This window comes from Podarcis filfolensis (genome assembly GCF_964270895.1).
Source record: "Podarcis filfolensis genome assembly, chromosome: 15".
Classification (NCBI taxonomy): Eukaryota; Metazoa; Chordata; class Lepidosauria; order Squamata; family Lacertidae; genus Podarcis; species Podarcis filfolensis.
In genome coordinates this window covers 12,613,185-12,636,058 of record NC_139618.1, presented here as the reverse complement: position 1 = coordinate 12,636,058, position 22,874 = coordinate 12,613,185, and the positions used below count along the sequence as shown (strand labels likewise).

Below are 22,874 nucleotides of genomic sequence, written 5' to 3'. Positions count from 1 at the left end.
TGTTGATCCGGTGATAACAGCTTTCCAAAGTCTGATAGTCATTTATACCTCCAACGCCTCCCTGCTGCCCCCCTGCCTCTTAGCGTCTCCTTAGGTAATTCCGCCCCCCCAAGGGACAGTACCACCCACTTTGGGAACCACTGGCCTATTGCCTTCCAGATGTTTCACACTACAACTCCCATGGCCGGGCCTCGTGAAGACCATGCTCCAAATCATCTGGAGGGAAGCAGGTTGGGGAGGCTGTGCCTTGCCATTTTCCTGGTCCAAATCACTTTCCCCAAACCTTTATCTTTTCACTTCTTTCTTTGGAGGTGGAGGAGTTAGACGTGCCACAGGGATCAGTACACTCCTCCCAGGGGATGAATAGCAACCTGTGTGGTGAAGTGTGGCCTAATGGTTAAAGTACGGTGGTACAGTCATACCTCGGGTTGAATGTGCTTCGAGATGAGCGGGCTCGAGTTGCGCTCCGTGGCAACCTGGAAGTAATGGAGCGTGTTACTTCCGGGTTTCGCCGCTTGCACATGTGCAGATGCTCCAAATGACGTCACGCGCATGCACAGAAGCTCCGAAATGTGACCCACGCACACGCAGACGCGCGGACACGGGTTACGTTTGCTTCTAGATGCGAACGGGGCTCCGGAACGGATCCCATTCGCATCTAGAGGCACCACTGTACCTTGGTTTGCAACTGCTTTGGATTAAACAGTTTTGGATTACAACCACATCAAACCCGGAAGTGCTTGTCCCTTTTTTTTGGATTGCAACCCAATTTTTTTGGATTACAACCAATTTTTTTTGGGGGGGAGGGGAAGTCCCCAATGGTGAAAGCACACCTTGGGTTACAACCTGTTTTGGTTTACAACCGGACCTGCAGAACAGATTATGGTTGTAAACCAAGGTATTGGACTAGGACTTGGCCCTGAAGCTCACTGGGTGAACTGGGGGAGGGGGCAGCCTTAGCTACTTCACAGGGTTGTTGTAGCCATGTAGTAGATTCATTTTGTCCCTCACTTAGGAATTTCTTTCTGATTTTTTTTTTTAAATGTATTTCTGTAAGGTTTAAATTTCCCCTGGCAAGTCTACCAATATGTTCCTATTATGAATGGAAGGTGGTGTCTCAGTGATAAACAGATCCATGTTTGAAGAATAAATTCACAGCTGGAGAACCAGTGACCTTTCGGATGTTGTTGGACTCCGTCTCCCTTCATCTTTTGGTCATGCTGGCTGATGGTTCTTGGACTCCCAACAAACATCTGGTGGGCCACAGACTCCCCATCAAGGTACATATTCATAATGCAGACAAGTCCTCTGGCTTGGAGTTTGACATATATCGCAAACATTCTCTACAAATAAATCAGATCAGAACTGCAATGCATTTTTGTGAGCTGAAAAGCGTGGTCGAAATCTACATTCCCCACAAACTTCCAAAATATAACGCTTTGGGGACACTGAATAGCATATTCCGTTTGTTCTTTTTTAAATTGCTTGCCTCTGGTGATTGCTCTTTAGTGAAATGTCCCTTTATTCTAGAAGATTCGTTATGACATGAGTAATACATATCTATGTCAATCTACTGTATATCATGGAAAGTTTTTCACTCACCTGTTCTCTATGCATTCAGATGCCTCTAGAGCAGGGATGTCCAACTTCCAAGAGACTGCAATCTACTCCCACAAAAACAAAAAACAAAAACTGGCAGTGATATACTCATTGTATCGACCAAAGTTGTTGAGCTTTTTGGGGGGAAGAAGACCCAAAGTTGTTGAGTGACGCCCCACGATCGACCAGTAATTGACATGTTGGACATCCCTGCTCTAGAGATATGAAGGTTCCCAAGACAGAGGATCCATTTTTTGTCTGGATGCCATTGGACACCGTTTTGAATCAAGATGGCAGACCAAACAATTCCAAACTGATTTGGATACCTCTGAAGACCTTGTCACCCAATTTGGTGTGATGGTTTCCAAGATCAAAGAGTGGGTTTGAATGTATGTTTAGATATCTTATGAAGGCATTTTGAATCAAGATGGCAGACCTAAATATTCCAACTTTTTGGTTTCTTAGAATTCCAGAGCAATGCTGGCTTCTTTCTACTGGTCGGTCATAAAAACGGCTACTTTCTGTTGGCCTGGAAATGACTTCACTTGGGAATGGAACCTACAATAATTTTCTTAAGATCTGGCAAGATGAACATTTGACTTGATGACCTCCCCAGTATTCTGAAACAATACAGTTCCAGGAAGAACTGTATCATTTGAGTTCAACTGATGTCTAGATGGCTATGCTTACATTTTCCTTTCACCTATACCACTCTTCCTGCCCCTTTATCTCTTTTATATTCCATTAACACCCCTGATAAATGGGTGGGTTGCAATTTACATTCTCCTTCAGAGGATGTCAGTGGAATACATGAAGCAGAGCTTTGATTTCTGTCAGCACCGAGATTTAGTGAAATGAGAAAACAATTATCACCAAATTCATGTCAGAGCTTATATCAGAGGTATAATGAATCTCCCTATTAATTAGAAACAGAGGTCTATGTGTTTGTTACATCTATAAGTTCTGGTACGTTACTAGGAGAAAGCTTTAGTGAGGTTATCTCAAAAGCATGAGAATCCAGGAGTTCACCAGTTACTTGCTCCAGTCTGTTCTGTTCTGTCCAGAATTCTGTCACCAAAAGTGGCAAGCACCTTAAAGACAATCGCATTTATAAGCTTTTGTGGATTCAGCCCCACATGGTCACTGGGACCATTGACCTTATGTTTTACTCCTTTCTGTACCTGCCAAACAAAAATTTCACAACATGCCTGTGAAAAAGTGGGCTGGAGTCCATGAAAGCTTTTGCCATCACCAGTGGTGGCAATTCCTGTTCTGCCATGTGAGTTGATATGGGAAGTGCTGCCATGCTCTGCCATGCCACCCTCCCTACCATCTCCATCACCAGCACTGCCACCCTCCACCAGCATCCCTGATGTGCCGCCTGCCTCCACAGGCACTGCCTGCTGTGCCACCTCCACCATTGGTGGAGAAGCAGCACTGGCATCGATGCCAACTTCTGGTGAGATCTCAACGAGATATCACTGAAATCTCACAAGTTCTCATGCACTCCATGAAATCTCGCGAGATCTTGCAGAAAGTGGGTGCCAATGTCGCTTCTCTGCTAGTGGTGTGGGTGGGAGGGCCATCTTGGGGGCTTCTGCCACCTGAGGTGTCTGCTTCACCCTGCTTCATGGGTGGGCCGGCCCTTGAAGGAAGGCCATCAGGAATTGGTTAGTCTTGAAGGCAGAGCTTTCCAAACTGTGTGTCGCGACATGTCAGCGTGTCGGCTGCTGTGTGTAGGTGTGTCATGTGAATGCTCCCTGCACTCAACCCAGGGCTGGAAAGGGGTTAGTTTAACTTATAGTTTGCTAGTAAAACTGAATTACTGTGTTGCGAAACGATGCGGGTCTAAAAAGTGTGTTACCAACAGGAAAAGTTTGGAAAGCTCTGCTTTAAGGTGCCACAAGGCTCCTTGTTTTTAGATGTATTGCTTAATGATCCCCTGCTTCAATTCTTTTCTTCTAAATTTTGGTTGCTGTTTTATGATGGAAGTTAATCATAGAATCGTAGAGTTGGAAGGGACCCTGAAGGCCATCTAGTCCAACCCCCTGCAACGTAACTTTATTGCTTTTTGTAAAGATTTTGTATTCCATTTTATAAGGCACATAAAACAGAGAAAACAATTGTAGCAACAGATGAAAATGAAAATATGAAAAACAAAACCCCAAAAGACACAAGCAAAGTCCAGTTCCATATGGGTTAAGTAACAAAGTCCAAGTTGTGAAAGGGGAAAAGTGAGAAAAAAAGTTTTCTACACATCAACAAGGAATGTGTGTGTTATTTGATAATCAGGTGTACTTCCAGATTTGCCAGGCATGCATGTGATGAAAATGATGCTTCCACTGTATATGTAATCAACAAATGCCAAATCATATAAAAAGCACTTATAGGTTCTGCTCCTTGTGCGACATATTATTAATGATTGACTGTCAGCTACTTTGAGGTTACTGAGTGGCAGAAGAACAGTATTTACATGCAGGCGAGAGGGGGAAAGGCCACCCTCCCCCTAAAGGAGCAAGAGACTTGACTTGCGCCTTCAGGCAAGGTTCATTCCAAAGTTTCCCGGAGCTGCTGTGCCGCCTCGCCACTCCTGGCTTGTTCCAAGACAGCTGCTGCTGGAGCAGCCGCGACGACGACGCCCTTGAAGGGTTAATCCGAAGCCCCCCCACTCACGTCCCTACCTCCCGCCCCTTTCGGAGAGAGCCGCTGCGAAGCAACCTCGCTCTGGTTTGAAAACGCACCCGCAGGCTGCTTGTGCGCCCAGGGCGCACGGAGTTCGCGCTTTGGCCACCGGGAAGCCTCCGTCTCTTCCCCCAAACAACCAAGAGCCCCCGACGGCAAATCCCTCTCCTGTCTCTGGTCTCTTTCTCTCTCAGCCCCGTTCCCGCGCGGGGCCCTCCGCAGCCTGGGGACGATGCGCCTCTGAGTGGCTCGGTTTTGGGAGACCTCCTCGCCACTTTTGCGCGCCCAGGTTGCAGCCGTCCAAAGCGCTTCTCCAAGCCGAGCGGCCCTTCCCAAAATGCCGCTGGCGCTCTTTTGGTGCTGCTTCTGCTTCTCCTTTTGGGGATGTACCCTCGGGACGGGATTCCTCTACCAGTTCCCAGCGTCGGCCTTGCAGCACAACTACCCGGAGCCGAGTTCCGGAGGGCCGTCGGGCAATGGCTTTGCCAATCGCCGGTGAGTGACTCAAGCTTCCCTTCCCAGCAAATCCCAGGGTGGTCTGTAGGAGCGAGGAAAGGCGAAGTTCAGGAGCACTGCTGGGGATGGGAGGCTGCTATTCTAGTTTACCGAGGAGTAAGCTCCAGAACTCCATTGAAGTGCGACTTACCTCTGAGCAGACATATACTATATATATAAGATTGCATTAACTTTCATGGTGGCTTTTCTTTTGGTGATGAGGAGACAGCCTGGGGGTGGTGGTGTTTTGAAAACTAGCAAAACCATGAGAATAACAACTTTTGCAGAAAAAACCCCATGTATATAGTCAGTTGGACAGTATTGTTGTTGTTAATTATCCAGCGGTTCTCTCCATTTTAATTCTTGCAACAACCCTTTGAGGTAGACTGGACTGAGAGGCACTGATTGGCCTAAGTTCACCCAGTGAGCTTTCTTACTTTGAGAAAAAGCAGGATATGAATTCTCCTCTCCCAGGGTTCTTAGTCTGGCTGGCACTCTAACCACTATACCACACTGTCTCTCAATAAACCTGAAGGGGCTTGTGTTGTGAATCTTATCCTCAATTCAAATAGATCATAAAGAAGGCTTTGCTCCTAAACTGCTCAATCCGGGATGGGGATGCTGCTGTTGCTTTGTGAGTCTCTGTATTGAACCACCACCAGTGTCCATCTTTGTCAAGAGCAAAGGCGCCCAGGTCTTACCTCCATGTTCATTTGACCCCCTCCACTCATTCATTTCAATTCCTGGAGGAAATAGCGGGGAGTTCCAGGCACAGGGAGTGACAAAGGAGAATGGGCGGGGTTTTTATAGGAGCAGGTGACCTTTGATTGGCTGAGAGCAGTAGAGGTGGAGTTATTTTTGTGCTGTAAAAAGTGTGAATGAAGCCATGTTTTAAGGGTCTGGTCATTATTTATTAGGGATGGGTGCCTTTCTCTGTTTTCCAGTCCTAAATTCAAGTCCTTTCCATTTCTGCATCAGTCTGTGATTATTATTTTTTTGAAGTCCTCATAAAGAATTCGTCAGTGTGTTAGTGTTAATTTCTCCCAATACACATATTTTTTAGATACAATTTTGCCTAAAATGTGAGTTTTTTCACAGAACAATTTCCCCTTCTATAACCACAGAATCATAGCATTGTAGAGTTGGAAGGGACCTCAAGGGACATCTAGTCCAACCCCCTGCAATGCAGGAATCCAATGGATTTTAAAATGTTATTTACACAAATGCACGTACAGTATTTTTGTTAATACTGTTTCATGGCATATGCATGTTTGACTGGAGAAGCATGAATTTTGGAGGATGGCTGGGTTTTGGTTCGCATAACCTTTTGGAAATGGCCAATTAGATAGATTCTCCTTGAAATGTGAGATGGGTCAAGTTTCTCCCCCATCCCTATCCCCAATTTGGAAAGTGGTCTGTCTGCTCATCTGCTCTCTGTGCATTCCAAGGCCTCTTGAAATATCACCCCCAAACTTGGCCCAACACTGCTCGAGATGGGGGAGCCCGTTTTCGTCTTAACTTTGGATTTCATTGGGCATCATTTTGAATCAAGATGGCAGACCGTACCATTCCAAATTGTGCTGCTCAGGAGGTCTCTGAAGATAGTGCCGCCCAGTTTGGTGTTCTACAGATGGAGGAGTGGGTTTTGTCCTGTGTTTGGAAATCATCGGGTGCCATGTTGGATCAATATGTTGGACAAAACTGTTCCAACCTGTGCTGATTGGGACATCTCTGAAGATATTGCCACTCAGTTTAGGGTGGCAGTTCCTGAGACAGAGCAGCAGGTTGTGGGCTAGGCTAGGCTACCGTCAAATGCCATTTTGATTTCAAATGAATAGGGTTGTGCACTGGATTCAGCCAAAGCCTGATTCCCAAAACAAAATGGGCCAAGTGGATCCGGGCTCTGACCCGGATGCCAAGAGTCAGGTGCCAAGAGGACTTTCAAACAACCCTGCACTGTACTTTGGCTGTGCATGCCTTTTCCCAGCAGGGGAATGTGCACACATGTGCACACAAACTGAGCATGACGGAATCTTGCTGGTTGCAGGCATATGCTTTGTCTGTGCATTATCTCGGCCCAGTATACCTGAAGGCGCGTCTCCACCCCCATCGTTCTGCCCGGACACTGAGGTCCAGCTCTGAGAGCCTTCTGGTGGTTCCCTCACTGCAAGAAGTGAGGTTACAGGGAACCAGGCAGAGGGCCTTCTCGGTAGTGGCACCCGCCCTGTGGAATGCCCTCCCATCAGATGTCAAGGAAATAAACAACTATCTGACTTTTAGAAGACATCTGAAGGCAGTCCTGTTTAAGGAGGTCTAATAATGTTTGATATTTTATCGTGTTTTTAATATTCTGTTGGGAGCCGCCCAGAGTGGCTGGGGAAACCCAGCCAGATGGGCGGGCTATAAATAAATAAATAAATAAATAAATAAATAGATAGATAGATAGATAGATAGATAGATAGATAGATAGTTATCCACGTGTTTGTTTGCTATGCATTTGAACACTTTGTGGTGCCTATTTTGGTGTGGCGTTTCTCGAGTTGGAGGAACTGGTTTTCATCTATGTTTGGTTACCAATGGGGGCCATTCTGAATCAAAATGGCTTACTGAACCATTTCAGACTGCACTGATTTGGACACCTCTGAAGGTATGGTTGCCCAATTTGACACAATGGTCCCCAAGATCATGTGATTCTTGCCCTACATTTTGAAACCGTTGGAGGCCATTTTGAATCAAGATGGGGCACCAAATTGTGCTGGCTTGGACACCTCTGAATAGACCACCCCCAAATTTGGCATGGTGGTTTCTGAGGTTGAAGATGAGGGATATGTTTTTTATTTGGATATACTGTAACTGGTTGTTCGGGGTAGTGGCAGCAGGCAGAAAAACTAATAATTACATTATCCGTTTACAAATACTGTATCAGTATCTTTTGACTTCCAAGCTACATCAAGAACTGCCAGCCAAGTGCCTTATATATACCCAGTAGGTCACTGTGTTCTGCAGGCAAGTTTCTCCTTCCAAGTCCCTAAAATGGGTGAAGAAACTCTTGGCCACAGGCTATTCTTGGCCTTCTGACACCTCCTCCCCCTTACTCTGCTCCCTCTTCTCCCTCTGACCACTCACTGTCGTCCAACCACCAGTCCCCTGGCTCTGAGCCTAGTTCCCTTGGGGGTTCCCCAGCTGGTTCCCCCCCCTGCATCCAGCCACTCCATGACACCTTATGAAGGATGGTTGAGGGAGCCAGGTATGTTTAGCCTGGGGAAAAGAAGACTGATAGGTTATATGAGATAGGGTTGCGAAATTTCAAAAAGTAAAAACCAGGACACCCCAAAAGTTGTTGAGCTTTTTAAAGGAAGACCACAAAATTGTTCAGCTTTTTAAAGGGAAACCCAAAAGTTGTTGAGTTGTTGTTGTTTTTTAACAAATATGCCTGAACCACTGAATTCAGGTTACAAGGATATTCTGTCTAAACATTATGAAGAATTTTCTGATGCTAAGAAGAAGAGAAGAAGAAGAGTTTGGATTTGATATCACGCTTTATCACTACCTGAAGGAGTCTCAAAGCAGCTAACATTCTCCTTTCCCTTCCTTCCCCACAACAAACACTCTGTGAGGTGAGTGGGGCTGAGAGACTTCAGAGAAGTGTGACTGGCCCAAGGTCACCCAGCAACTGCATGTGGAGGAGCGGAGACGCGAACCCAGTTCCCCAGATTACGAGACTGCCGCTCTTAACCACTACACCACACTGGCTCTCAATGGCTCCCAATGGCAGAACAGACTCCCTCGGAAGGTAGTGGGTTCTCCTTCATTGTAGGTTTTTAAGCAGAGGTTGTTGGATGATCATCTGTCAGGAATTCTTTAGCTGTGATTCCTGCATTGCAGGGGGTTGGACTAGATGACCATTGGGGTCCATTCCAAATCTATGATTCTATGATTTTATGATTAAGGCAACAGACCAATAAAAGTTGATACACACAGTAAGGTATGTTGAGTTTTTGAGCTTGCAGCTTCCAAAAACGAGGGGTGCTAAGAAGTTGTAACATGACTTGGGAATTCAAAAGATATTTTGGTTATAGTTTTCCTTGGTAAGTAAAACGTCTGTAAAATTACATAGAAATCATTAAAAATGATTGCCAAGTACTTGCAGTTATATATTAATATTATTTTTATTGTTTATTATTATTATTTTCAGAAGGTAAAATTCTTTGGTTTTCCAAAAGCAGTTTATGTGCATCTTCATTAAATGTAGACTGACCAAGCTAAATGTTCTCCCAAGCTAACTGTTGTCCATTCACAAAAAATAATAGCAAATTTGAAATCCTCACACTCAAAAAACAAATTATTAAGACCCCTCACCAAAGAAATTTGCAAAAATGAAATTTCACCCACTAAGATAACATGCCCTAATGCACAGTGTCATTAACAAAAAATAAAATAAAATATATAAATTGATATTAAATACATTTGTGTCACCCCCCCTTTAAAAGAGAATAAAAATGTAAAAAAAAAAAAACTTTAAAATTCTCAGATAGGAGGGACGGAGGAGGTTAGTAATGTCATTGTTCCTGGCCTATTAGTGCCAAGTATGGGGGCAGCTTCTGATTTAAAACACAGGGAATCAATCAGCCAGACCCACCAATAACAGTTCTGCACACAGGTTCTTTGCTTTAGATCAGTAACTTTCAATCTGTTAGGGCAACCTTTGCCAACCTGGTGCCCTCCAGGTATTTTGGGACTAATGGGAGTTGTAGTCCAAAACAGCTGAAGGGCAACACATTGACGAAGACTGTAATTTATATATTTGTAAGTAATATATTTATACAGATTTATATACTACTCACACATTTGGGTCCATTCCAACTCCACATTATATATGATTGATTATTCAGTCACTCACTCAAGTATTTCTTCCTATGTTTCCTAGTGTGCCATTGTCCCAAGGCATTATGGGAATTTTAAAACGGTGGCTTGTAGCCATCTGCTGGAGGGTGGGCAGTTTTCAATACTGATGGGCCTTTGTGAGGTGCATTCGAGGGTGCTGGGTATTGTCATCGGCCTGGATGTGATCTGCAAAGAGTTTCTCCAAGGTGGAAAATGTGGATATCGCTGTAGTGGAAGTCATGAGCCTGGAATATCATTTCTTCCAGTAGAGGGAGCACCTCTAATTTCCAGAACAAGCATTACCAACATTTCGGAGAACAGCTGTGAATCTGGACCCCATACCTTGCTTCTGAAAAGATCTAAGTTCCCCAGCCTAAATGAACCAGCCTAAAGTTGTCAATGACCTGGAGCTGAGGAAGCCTTGTAGAAATCATTCCTAAGGCTGACCCGCTTTGGGAGGAAAAGACGAGAATCGAAAGTACAAACTGATTGTACAAATGTACGAATCTTCCATCTTTAAATGCAAATGTGGCCTGTATCACCGGAGGGAAGGGAGAAGCCAGCGAGCACAAGCCAAGGATTTTGTGCTGTTGTCCACATCTGAACCACACATTTACATCACTCTTCCACCCACTTTAAACCGTCATGGCTTCCCCCAAAGAATTCTGGGAGCTGTCATTTGTTGAGGGTGCCGAGAGTTGCACGGAGACCCCCTATTCCCCTCCCAAAGCTATCATTCCCAGAGCGGTTTAAGCAGTCAATCCCTCTTCACAGGGAATTCTGGGAATTGTAACCCTATGAGGAGAATAGGGGTTTTTCCTAAGAACTCCCCTAAAAATAAAAAAGGAAGAAAACCACTTGACTATCCCGGGGGGGAAATGGTCCCTGCCAGAAATCTCATAACCAAAAGGTCTAGAAACATGATACTTTTTGACAAAAAGTTAGCATGTGTCTGTGTGTGAGAGACCCACCTACCCAATTCAGAGCTCTTATTATATGCTGGCACGGGACGGCTTGGCTCCTGTTCAGGTCTGGCTCCAGAATAAATAAACGTAAAGCTCGCCTCGTTTCCTTCTCCCCCCATCTGCGCCTGCCAGACTTGAAGGCTTGCGGGGTGGTGGGCCTGGGGGAGAGACCTGCTGTTTCTTTTCTTTTCTCCCCCCCCCCCCCCGCTTTCCCTCCTTTCCTTTCCAGTTCCTTGATGTGGTTTCTCCCTTCTGGGAGTCAGTCTTTGCATTTGACCTTTCCACAGTTGGCTTGAGTTAGTGGGTCAAGCTGAGCATGTCAGGAGATGGAGAAGGAGGTCGGGGCGGGGGCAGCGAGGGAAACATTAGGAGCTGCCGCTTTGGGGGGCGCCTCTGTCTGAACGGGCGCGGTGGCTGCGCGGACCTGATGGGAAGCAGTGGCTCGGCCTCCTGGGCGGCTTTATCCTGGGAATTTGTCGTGTCGGGGTTCTGCCAATCTCTGCTGATTTTCCTGCATCCCTCTCAAGTCATTAACGTAATAGGAAAACACTATAAAATGCAAACTCTCCAAATATCCCTATTTTCAGGGGACAGTCCCGGATTTACGGAGGCCGCCCCAGTTTCTGAATTGATCCCAGAATGTCCCGCTTTCCCTTAGGATGCCCCTATTTTCATCAGAGAAATGTTGGAAGGTATGTAAAATGAGCCCTCCTGGATCAGGCCCATTTAGCCCAGTGTCCTGTTCTCAAAGTGGCCAGCCCACAAGTGGGAAAGCTCTCTACTTTCCAGCAAGAAGTGTTTCTGCCTCTGGGGTTGCCAGGTCAGGAACATACCAGACCCTCAGATTTCAGGGCCCAAACCTGAGATTTAGGGATGAGCCCTGTTGATGCCACAGAGGTGGCCCCTGTGATTCTTCCCCTTCCCACCACTGAGCCTTGGAGATGGGGGTTAATTGGGAGGAGGGAGCAGAGGAAAGCAGACCTTCTAAGGAGCCTATGCAAAAATATGCAGCCAGCTCCTGCTGGGCTGAAGCTTGTAAGCTGCACGTATAGTGTTCTTCATTAAAAAGTGAATTAATTAAAGGCATTCTTGCTCACCTGGAGAGTCAAGCCCTCCCCCTGCCACCTGGAGGGAGCCAGGCGATTCTGGATATTTCAGCTCAGCCCTGCTGGTTTGGCAACCCAGACTGCCTCCTGGCCCACAACATTCTGTATTAAAAGTAAATTACGTTAAATTAAAAGTAAAGTATATTTTTTAAAAAAATAAAGAGATCCAGTGTGGTGTAATGGTCGAGGTGTTGGACTAAGACCTGAGAAACCAGGGTTCTAGTTCCCCTTAAATTATGCAGCTCACTCAGTGACCTTGGACCCCCTGCTGTCTCTCATCCCAGCATACAACACCTCACAAGGTTGTTGTGATGACAAAATGGGAAGGGGCGAACCATGTAGATTGCTTTAAGCTTCTTGGAGGAAATCTGAGATATAAATGCACCAAGCAAACAAACAAACAAACAATGCATTCAATATTAAACACCCCATTAGTAATACAGCTGTGTCCTAAAGAGGGTGAAAACATAGCCTTTAGATAATGCTTTTGAGCGTCCAGAACTCTTTTCAAGTACAGCTTTGTTTTCACTTTTACAAACGCTGTTCAAGATAGACTAGTATTGCCATCTCCATATTTCAGAGACATATGTGTAGCTGAGGCATAAGGAGAGCATAAGATGTGGGCTATAAGGTGTGGACCACACTCTGCCCAACTTTTTTTGGGGGGGGGCAGCGTGCGCGTGTGATGTCATGCACACGGCACACACATTTGATGTCATGCATTAGGAGGAGGTCTGGCAGGGCCTGCCACAGCTACGGGTAGGCCCGGCAAGGCCTGGCACACTTGCGGGGCGGCCTGCCGCAGGCCACAGAATATGGAGGAGGCCTGGCCCTCTCCTTGAATTTTGTTGGGGGGCCTTTAGCTCCTCCCCCCCAATGGCACCCCTGGTGTAGGCCTTTTATTCTGTTAACTGGGAGTTTTTGTTTTAAGAAGTTTGTCCTGAGCGGGACTCAGTAGATGGGAGAAGGAGAGCAGAATAGGCAGATGCGGTTTTAACCCAAGCGCTTAACCTCAGAGATGCCATGAACTTGTGAACCAAATCACCTCATAACTCAGCAGCATGAAGAAATACAGGATGGGAACTTGCTTTTACACAAGCCAGTGCCTCTCACTTCACATTTACAGAGATAAGCTGCTCTTGATTGCCCGTAAGCTCCGAGCAAACCTTTCTTTCTTTTTCTTTAAAAAATGCATTTATTACATAGTGCAGAAATGTGGGCTGGACAGCATTTGAGTAAGCCAGGCCAAGAAGAAAAAGCGAGGGGAGCAACTGTTTGAAGAAATACAGCACCTTCCCCGCGACACCCTGGGATTCATTTATTATTTTTTTTACAAAAAAGAGCTGCATGGAAACACACTTTCAACCGGACCGTGAGCCAAGTTAAATGGATCAGTTGCTCAGGCTGAGCCAAAAAGCAAATTATCGGAAGGGCAGCATACAAACGAACTTGGCTTCTGAATCCATCCAGCTTCAGCAGTTGGGAACTCCTGGGCACTGTGAAGGAATGCTGTTTCCTGGTTCTGTATAAAATGTCCTGAAAAACAGAAATCCCTGTGGAATCCTATACATTCCTGCTTAGAAGTCCTTGCTTAGAGTTTGGTGGTGCTTACTCCCAGCTAAGCAGGCATCAGAGCCAGATGGCAGGGTCTTCACCAAATATAGAACCAGGAATATAAAATAGCACTTTAACAAAAAGTCTCACGTATTTGATCCAAACATCTCTTTTGCAGTCCATTCCTGGTAAAATCACAGTCTCCTTCAGAAAGTGCTGTTTTTTCCTTTACAACTATAAACAGCTTCTAGGAGACCCTGATTTTTGTCAGGACTGCAGGGAATGAGAAAGAGGTTTCCCTCCACAAGAAACCTGGGGAATGATTTTGGTGCTCCCCTGCTGTTGCTATGCAGCAAACGGTATTCAGAGGTACAGTGCCTCAGACTGTGGAGGTTTCATTTCACTACTGGTGCTGCTTGATAGATCTGTCCTCTCCCATGAATCCTCTTTGAAAGCCAGTATTATCTGCTTGTTTGATTTCTGTCCCACCTTCCCAACAATGAACTCACCTCAAAAAGGGTATTGAAGAATTGGAAAAAGTTTCAAAAAAGGGCAACCAAAATTGTCAAGGGGATGGAGCCACTCCCCCTGGAGGAAAAGTTGCAGATTTGGGGGCTGTTTAGCTTAGTGAGTATGGTAAGAAGTGATATGAGAGAAGCTTATACAATTTTGCGTGGCACGGAGGAAGTGGGCAGATAAAAGTTTCTCTTTCTTCCTCATAATACTAAGAACATGTGGACGTCTCATGAAGCTGAATGTTGGAAGATTCAGGACAGAGAAAGGAAAGTACTTCTTCACGCAGCGTATAACTAAACTACGGAACTCCCTCCCACAGGAAGCGGCAATGGCCATCAGTTTGGATGGCTTTGAAAGAGGATTGGGCAAATTTATGGAGGGCAAGGTTTCCCAATGGCTACTATTAGCCACAATGGTGACAGTCTTTCTCTGGTGTTGGACCGGAGGCAGAATTGTTTCTGAATGGCTTTCCTCTCCGGCCCTATTTCATGCTCGTCACAGGTGTCTACGGCCATACTGTTCTGAATGCCCCTGCTCTTGTCAGATCTCGGAAGCTAAGCAGAGTCACGCTTGGTTAGTACTTGGATGGGAGACCGCCTGGGAATACGGGGCTTGCAACAACCCTGTGAGGTATTTCCATCTGATAAATTGTGATTGGCTGCAACGTCACAGGGTGTGTTTCATGGCTGAGCAAGGATTTCAAACTGGGTCTCCCCACTCTGAGTCGGACACTCTAACCACTACACCTCATCTAGTCTGGGTAGTAAAAAGAACTCCCAGAGCTTTCCCCTTGCCTCTCTTAAATCTACTTCTAATGGATTTAAGTGCGTGATCCCAAGTTCTTGGAGACAGATAGGCAATATTGTACCCCCCTCCCAGATGTTGTCGGTCTCCCAGCTCCAGCCAGCCTCTGCCAACACGACCAGCATTCAAGCATGATGGGAGTTGGAATCCATAAGTCCCTAAGATGAGTCTGCTGGATCAGGCCAATGGCCCACCTAGTCCAGCATCCTGTTCTCATATTAGCCAACCAAATGCCTGGAGGAAACCCATAAGCATCACTTAAGCCCCTAAGGTTCCAGCAACTGGTATTCAGAAGCTTTGCTGCCTCCAATTCAGCAACATCTTGGGCCATCCACCCTGGGGCCATTTTGAAAGGGAGGGCGAAAATATCCCCCTTCCCCACAATGCCTGATTATTATTTTTTTGGACTAAACAAATTTGGCTGATTTTTCTTCCTAAACTAAAACAGGTATCCACTCACCCTGCCCACCTGATATTTTTGATTGGCCCTTTCTGCCCCTTTTCCCAGCTCTAGGATCTTTTCTTTATTATTATTACCTTTCTCCAGAGCTCTAGGGTCTTTTTGAGAGGCTGTAACTTCTCCCATACACTCACGCACACCTTCACTAGCACTCGATGCCTGAAATAAAACACTTGCTTTTAGCACAAGTGCTGCATTCCCTGGTGTGTCTCGGATATTGCGAGAAACAATTGTGGGGCCTGCCATCCCTCCCTCCTCACTTTGGCAAGAACCACTGCTTTTTGGCAAGGGTTCTTCTTCCTACAATGCCTGTCTGTATGTGTGTTTGTGGGTGCATTTCAGTGTGTTGTGCTGGTGTGTGGCACGCTTTTCCGTTCGGCCTTATTCCTCTTTGTTACCTTGCAGTGAGTGTGAAGGGGAGCATAGCCATGCCTTGTGACCAGGGATTTTTAAAAAATCAAGGGCTCTCTTGGTTGTTTCAGCAGGATAGCAATAGCCACATGCTTAGATGGTTTGTTTGTTTAATTACAGTAGTGGTCCCCAAACTTTTCTGGGCCACTGCTCCCTTGGTTCCATAAACTCATCTCCAATGTCCTCTACCCAACCCTATGGAAAGCATTATCCAGGAAACAATTTGCACCACCCGTTTTAAGGAAGATAGTAATAAAATTCAGAACAGGAACAATTAATTGTACATTTATATAAAGTCCCATTCAATTTGGTTGAATTAATTCAACAAAATCGATGAATGTGATCCGGTGATACCAGTTTTCAGTGCTTTTTTTTTCTGGGGAGACGCAGGGGCACGCATACCCCTAAACATGTTGTGAATCTCAGTTTGGCCCGCGTGGTGTAGTGGTTAAGAGCGGTGGACTCGTAATCTGGTGAACCAGGTTCGTTTCCCCGCTCCTCCACATGCAGCTGCTGGGTGACCTTGGGCTAGTTACACTTCTCTGAAGTCTCTCAGCCCCACTCACCTCACAGAGTGTTTGTTGTGGGGGAGGAAGGGAAAGGAGATTGTTAGCCGCTTTGAGACTCCTTAGGGTAGTGATAAAGCGGGATATCAAATCCAAACTCTTCTTCTTCTTCTTCTGGCAGTATTTCAATATGAGTAGGAAAATGGGAGTACCACTAGACATTTTTTAAAGGAAAAAATAGCACTGCCAGTTTTTCAAAGTCTGATAGTAATTTATACCTCCAGCGCCCCCTAGGTAATCCCACCGTTCCCAGGAGGCGGTACCACTCACTTTGAGAACCATTGCTGGGGGGGGGGTTGCATAGATTTTTCGTGCAGCAAGATAGTTCAAGTGCAATATCACTGCTCGAGGGCCTCTCTGCAAGTTGGCAGCAAGAGCTGTCATCTTTTACACCAATTCGTGCCCTCATATCTATCTGCATACCCAACTACAGTGGTATCTCGGGTTACATACGCTTCAGGTTACAGACTCTGCTAACCCGGAAGTAGTACCTTGGGTTAAGAACTTTGCTTCAGGTTGAGAACAGAAATTGTGCTCCGGCGGCACGGCAGCAGCAGGAAGCCCCATTAGCTAAAGTGGTGCTTCAGGTTAAGAACAGTTTCAGGTTAAGAACAGACCTCCGGAACGAATTAAGTACTTAAACCGAGGCACAACTGTACTGCCACAATTTAAGAAAGGGCAAAAAGACCTCTGTACTTAACTTTCCTGTATTTAAAGGACCAAGGATATTAAGCTGGGTGTAGTGCAAGCCTGTTGAGCTTCACAATCTGTGTTCCCACCACTAGCACCATATTCCCGCTCCCCCCCCCGCATTTTTAAAGCAAAAGTTCAAAACGTCTTTGTTGAATTCAGCCAGCCCCCTTTCCCCCCTCAGAAGCAATGACCTTTGAGTTTTTATTGAAATTCCTCTCCCCTCTTGAAGAGAAATGAGATCTCTCTGGAATGAAACACTATGGATAAGCTTGGGTGTGGTTGTGGGGGGGGGAATCCCTCTCTCCTTATCAAAACACTCCCACTATTTTCTGTGCCCTCAGAGCTGATCTCCATTAAATATCGCACAGAGACCTTTCCTCCTTAGGAAAACAAGGAGATAATTCGGTGCAGTTGTTTGGGTTGATAACAAAAGCTTTAAAGGCAGCCCACAGCTCTGAGATCCATTCCAGCCATGCAGAGGCACAGAAATGTGCTTCTTTGAGCCACAGATCCTGATATTATTTATCTTTCCATTTATTTCAAGGATCTTTACCTTGCTTGGATGGAGTGGTCCTACATCCCCATCTCTCCATCTGCTTGATGGAACAGACCTATTCTCATTGTCCCATTTACAGACCCAATTCTGGACCCAACGCACTCCTCAACTGAGGCCCAGAATCTCTGTGTGCCCCTTCCACGGGAGGTCTGGAGGGTGGCAATATGAAAACACGCCTTTTCGGTGGTGGCCCCCTGCTTGTGGTATGGTGTCTCCCATCCCCATCACTCCATACTTTTAACTGGCCAGCTAAGGCCATTACTTAACAAGGAATTGGTCTGACCGGTTCACCAGCTTCCTCTTGTAGATCCTATCCTCTGTTACAGGGTCACAGGTTTGGAAGGGACACAAGATATCATCCAGACGACCTCCCACCATCCCTATAACAGTATATCACTCTTGTTCTGAATTGCTTTGGGACTTTTCCTTTTGCAGGAAGTGGCTCATATGTCTGCTTATCCCACAAATGCTCTCTACCAGTGATTTACCACATGATTTAACAATAAAAACAGCAATAACAATGCATTTAATTGTAATAACGCTTTACCCTAGTGTAAGTATTTCAGTGCACAATGCTTGATCGGAGAACTGCACTGTAAAATTTGGAAAAGGGGTGAATTTTGGCCATGCTTTGGTTCGTGAATTGTTTCTGGAAAAGTAAATGAGGCAGATTTGCCTTTAAATGTGAACTGGACTGAATTCCTTCCCCTGCTCCTGCAGTGGCCCAGGTGAAGCAGAGAACCCCCAGGGGGGCACGGTACTGAGAACCCCCCCCAAAAAAACCCTGGCAGCCCTCCCACTTATACTGAAGTAGCCCAGTCCATAAATATAAACACTGAGCAGAGAGTGAACCCTGTAAGGCATTTTTTTGTAAAGCTTTTGTTAAATCAGTTGCTGATGGACATAGTTTTGAAAGACACAGCAGGCTTGTGCACTTGGGGAGTTGAAATCTGAGCTGTTACATTTTGCTCAGCGTATCTGTTGCTATCCTGGGCTGGGGCCAGCTGCGTTCCTAACTTTCTTGCACCAGTACATCTGTATGTAATAGAGTTGACGGGGGTGGGGGGCATCTATAATCTCTAAAACCTAAGATGGAGGTCTTTTCATTACCGTTTCGTCTTAGGGCTTTGGAACGCTTTTGCACATCAGTGGGGCTGTTTTAAGATATTGGTTTAAAGGAAAGGAGAATTCCCGCTCCCCCAACTCACAGACGTCAACCAGTATCTTGCCTGTACCACTTCAGACTGTGTAGCTCATGTGGTTGTGAACTGCACCATTCCTCCCACTCCAGAAAAAAAAAGATTCCTTGCATATAGAAAGCTAGCTGCCACTGAGAACTCAAACCCTTCTCCCTTCCCTTACAACTAGGTATCTTTCGGATGGGCTGTAAGCGGGATTATTCAGATGTATAGCTGCATCATCTTGACCCGAAGTCCATTACAGTGGTACCTCAGGTTAAGTACTTAATTCGTTCCGGAGGTCCGTTCTTAACCTGAAACTGTTCTTAACCTGAAGCACCACTTTAGCTAATGGGGCCTCCTGCTGCCGCCGCACCTCCGGAGCACGATTTCTGTTCTCATCCTGAAGCAAAGTTCTTAACCTGAAGCACTATTTCTGGGTTAGCGGAGTCTGTAACCTGAAGCGTATGTAACCTGAGGTACCACTGTATAAGAACATAGGAAGAGCCTGCTAGGTCAGGCCAGTGGTCCATATCGTCCGCCATTCTGTTCTCACAGATGCCTGTGGGAAACATGCAAGCAGGATTCAAGCAAAAGAGCACTCTCTGGCCTCCCGTGGTTTCCAGCTGCTGGTATTCAGAAGCATTATTGCCTCCAACTGTGGAGGTTGGAGCATAGCCGTCAGGGCTAAGAGCCGCCAGTAGCCTTATCCTCCATGAATCTGTCTAATCTGGCTTTTAAAACCATTCAAGTTGGTGACCACCCCTGTCTCCTGTGGGAGGGAGTTCCATAGTTTAACTATGTGCTGCATGAAGAAGACCCCTTTTTTTTAAACTTGTCCTGAATCATTCTAACTTCTTTGGATGTCCACAAGTCCTTGTGATGACCTGGGACTTGGGCTCGGATTCGGAACCAGAGGAGACGCGGTCCGCCTCAGGCATCATCTGAACCAAGTCTGGGGCCTGATCCTGAAGAGTCCCTGTCTGCACAGGTTCCCCTGCAACAAACGCCAGTTGGGCCGAGTTAGGGTCCTGAGCCCGCCCTGGGGCTTACCTTGTTGCCTTCAGCTGGGCCACCTCTTACACCTGCTCCACTACAGGTTGGGTCAGGGGAGGCTGAAGCGGCCCCTGGGTCTAGTAACCCACCGACTTCTCCTGAGCTGCAGAGACTAAGGTCTGAGAGAAGGAGAGACCTGAGTACTCACAGAAGGAGTGCTTGCCTTCGGGCAAAACAGGGAGGTCAGTCACTGGGGGATCAGGACTGGACACTACCCCGACAAAGATAAAAGGCTGTGGGACCCCACCCCAGGGAACAACATTGCTGTATGCTAGATCCTGCCTGAGATCCTGTACCTATCCTTTCCTGGTGTCCTGCCTCGTGTCCTGCCTTGGCCCTGTCGGAACCTTCAGATACTGGACTGGACCTAGACCCAGTGGCGTAGCGTAGGGGATGCAGGGGGGGCCGGCCGCACCGGGCGCAACATCTGGGGGTTAGGGTTAGGGGGCACAAATCCATGGGTTAGGGGGCGCAAATCCACGGGTTAGGGGGTGCAAATTACTTGCCTTGCCCCGGGTGCTGACAACCCACGCTACGCCACTGCCTGGACCATGTTTCATGGGTTACCCCCGGGCCCAGCACAGTCCTAGTGTTATGAGAGAAGGAGAAACATTTTCTCTATCCACTTTCTCCATGCCATACATCATTTTATAAACTTTTATCGTGTCATCTCTTTCTTGTCTTTTCTCTAAACTAAGAAGTCGTCGACACCTGCAATCTTTCCTCATAGGACTGTCACTTCATTCCCTTTATCATTTGAGCTGCTCTTTTCTCAACCTTTTTGAACTCTTCAATATCCTTTTTGAGGTGAGGTGACACAACAAAGATTTGAGTAGCTCTTAGCTGAATTAAACAGTCTCATTTTCTCTACCCAGTGGCAGTCTCCCTGTTGTTGTTTTGTCGGGTATGCCAGAATCACGAGTGCATGAAGAATACTTGCTTATAATGCGTTAAGTCTACATCGCTCCTGATAGTACGACTGTGAGTTGTGTTCTACTATGCAAAGGACAAGTTCTCTCTGTGAAGGGGTTTTCTATCTGTAAGGCTGTCTGGTTTAAAGAACCCCAAGCACACTCCAGATATTGAAAAACAATACAGGTCCAAAATTGGATGGGCTGCACGTTGAGACTCTACTGTGAAATCCCGCTCTTTCCCTCTTACTTACCAGGATGCAACCATCAGGCCATAGGTAGGTAGGGAACCATGGTATCATGCACAGACCCTGAGAGTCATGGGAACTTCCATATCCATGGCTCCTTGGAATCCTGGACATTGATTAGGGTTGCCTGAACTCCAGGTCTGACCGGAAGCCTCCAGGTTTGCAAGTTTGCCTAGATAGGACTCTCAGAATCGCACAGGAACATCTGGGGCACACAAAAATCTAACATAAAGGATGTTTCTTCTTCCATGTGCTTTGTGAAAATTCAGCAGACTCCATTATTCACTTGAAAGTTGTTGTTGTTAAAAAAAAAAGGCTCTCTCTTAGTCTTAAAATTACAGCTCTGTCTGGTCAAAGCCATGTTACTCCCATAAAGATTAGAGGGTGCATCTGACAGACTGAGAAGAGCTTTTTAATTAGGTGGCTTGCTTTATTGCTAGGAAATCCTTTATCCTGGGATGCAGGCTTTGAAGTGCATTGGGCAATGTAAACAGTGCTTGAGTGCCGTCCCCTCCAGTGGTAAATCTTTTCATGGAGTTTAATTCTGCTTAGATGACGTTCCACCTTGTTTCCTTTCCTCCAGGTTCATTGGCACAAAAATGATAGCTACCCTCTCAGTAGAGGTAGTGCTAGACGTCGGTTCTGTGGTTTCCTCCCAGTAGCTCTGTGCATTCTCTAGCATCTGAAACGGGCTGGCCAACATTATATTTATTTGGATGCTCATCCTATCTCCAGGGAGAGCTGAAACAAGCTTGTTTCCCAAATGCAGTCTTTGTGGGGCTGCCCTTTGACCTGATTCAGAAGCTCCAGCTGGTGCAGAATGTGGCAGCCAGATTGCTGAGGGGGCCTTCAGGATAAGAACATGTGACACCTTTAATAACAACAACAGCAACAACAATAATAATTTTATTATTTGTACCCGACCCATCTGACTGGGTTGCCCCAGCCACTCTGGGTGGCTTCCAACAGAACACAGTAAAACACCATACATTAAAAACTTCCTGATACAGGGCTGCCTTCAGGTGTCTACAGAAGGTTGTGTAATTTATCTCTCTGATGGGAGGGCATTCCACAGGGTGGGTGCCACTACTGAGAAGGCCCTCTGCTTGGAAAAAGGAAAAAAAAGACCTGCAGTGAGGTAGACGGAAGTCACCTTTAAAAAGCAGAAGACTATGTAATCATGATGTAAGATCCTGGAGACATATGGTGTTGAACATTTTCATTAACTGTGGGTGTTTCTTCGCGATCTTTTTTTTTTTTGTATTTTGTGTACCTTGTGTTGTTTTGAAGATGAATGGAATACTTGTAATATCTAATGCAGCAGCTAGACTGGTGACTGGGAGCGGCCGCCAAGACCATATAACACCGGTCTTGAAAGACCTACACTGGCTCCCAGTACATTTCCGAGCACAATTCAAAGAGTTGGTGCTGACCTTTAAAGCCCTAAACGGCCTCGGCCCAGTATACCTGAAGGAGCATCTCCACCTCCATCGTTCTGCCCAGACACTGAGATCCAGCGCCGAGGGCCTTCTGGCAGTTCCTTCACTGTGAGAAGCCAAGTTACAGGGAACCAGGCAGAGGGCCTTCTCAGTAGTGGCACCCGCCCTGTGGAACTCCCTCCCACCAGATGTCAAAGAGAAAAATAACTAGCAAACTTTTAGAAGACATCTAAAGGCAGCCCTGTTTAGGGAAGCTTTTAATGTTTAATAGGTTATTGTATTTTAGTGTTTTGTTGGAAGCCGCCCAGAGTGGCTGGGGGGACCCAGCCAGATGGGCGTGGTATAAATAATAAATTATTATTAGTAGTAGTATTATGAAACTAATAGAAAGCATTGCAGAGAGAGAAAGAGAGAGAGAGAATGCCCTCTGCTTGCTTCCCCATAACTTCACTTCTTGCAGTGAAAAGCATGGTAAGGTAGCACCTTGGACAGCCCCAAGGGGAACCTACACTGGCAGTGAGACAAGGCAGGCTTGAATGTCGTTCTAACAACCAGAAAACTTAGGCAGAGCCTTAAATTGGACCTCCAGCTTCCTTTGAGCATCTAGCTCCTCCCTAATGGGCGGAGCCTCTGCTCTTAAAGGGACCCAGACTATTTCAGAAGCCATGTGTTCTGGCAGTGCGGAGATGGCTGTGGCTTAGCTATGGCCTCTGCGCTGGACTCCTTGGGAGGGCTCTGTTCCAGCAGCAGC

At 46.2% G+C, this 22,874-nt stretch overlaps 1 protein-coding gene across 4 annotated transcripts in view; it reads left to right on the top strand.

The window, feature by feature from the left end:
* The first annotated feature begins 4,235 nt into the window (after positions 1-4,235).
* Positions 4,236-22,874, top strand: part of COL26A1 (collagen type XXVI alpha 1 chain) — a 105,299-nt gene continuing 86,660 nt past the window's right edge. For 2 of the 4 annotated variants that reach the window (XM_083587856.1, XM_083587853.1), the window contains exon 1: positions 4,238-4,776. In XM_083587856.1, coding sequence (XP_083443982.1) covers positions 4,619-4,776 — 158 coding nt within the window. In that variant the 5' untranslated portion in view covers positions 4,238-4,618. Of the gene's footprint in view, positions 4,777-22,874 lie in introns of all 4 variants that reach the window. The other 2 variants (XM_083587855.1, XM_083587854.1) reach the window with 2 other exon arrangements.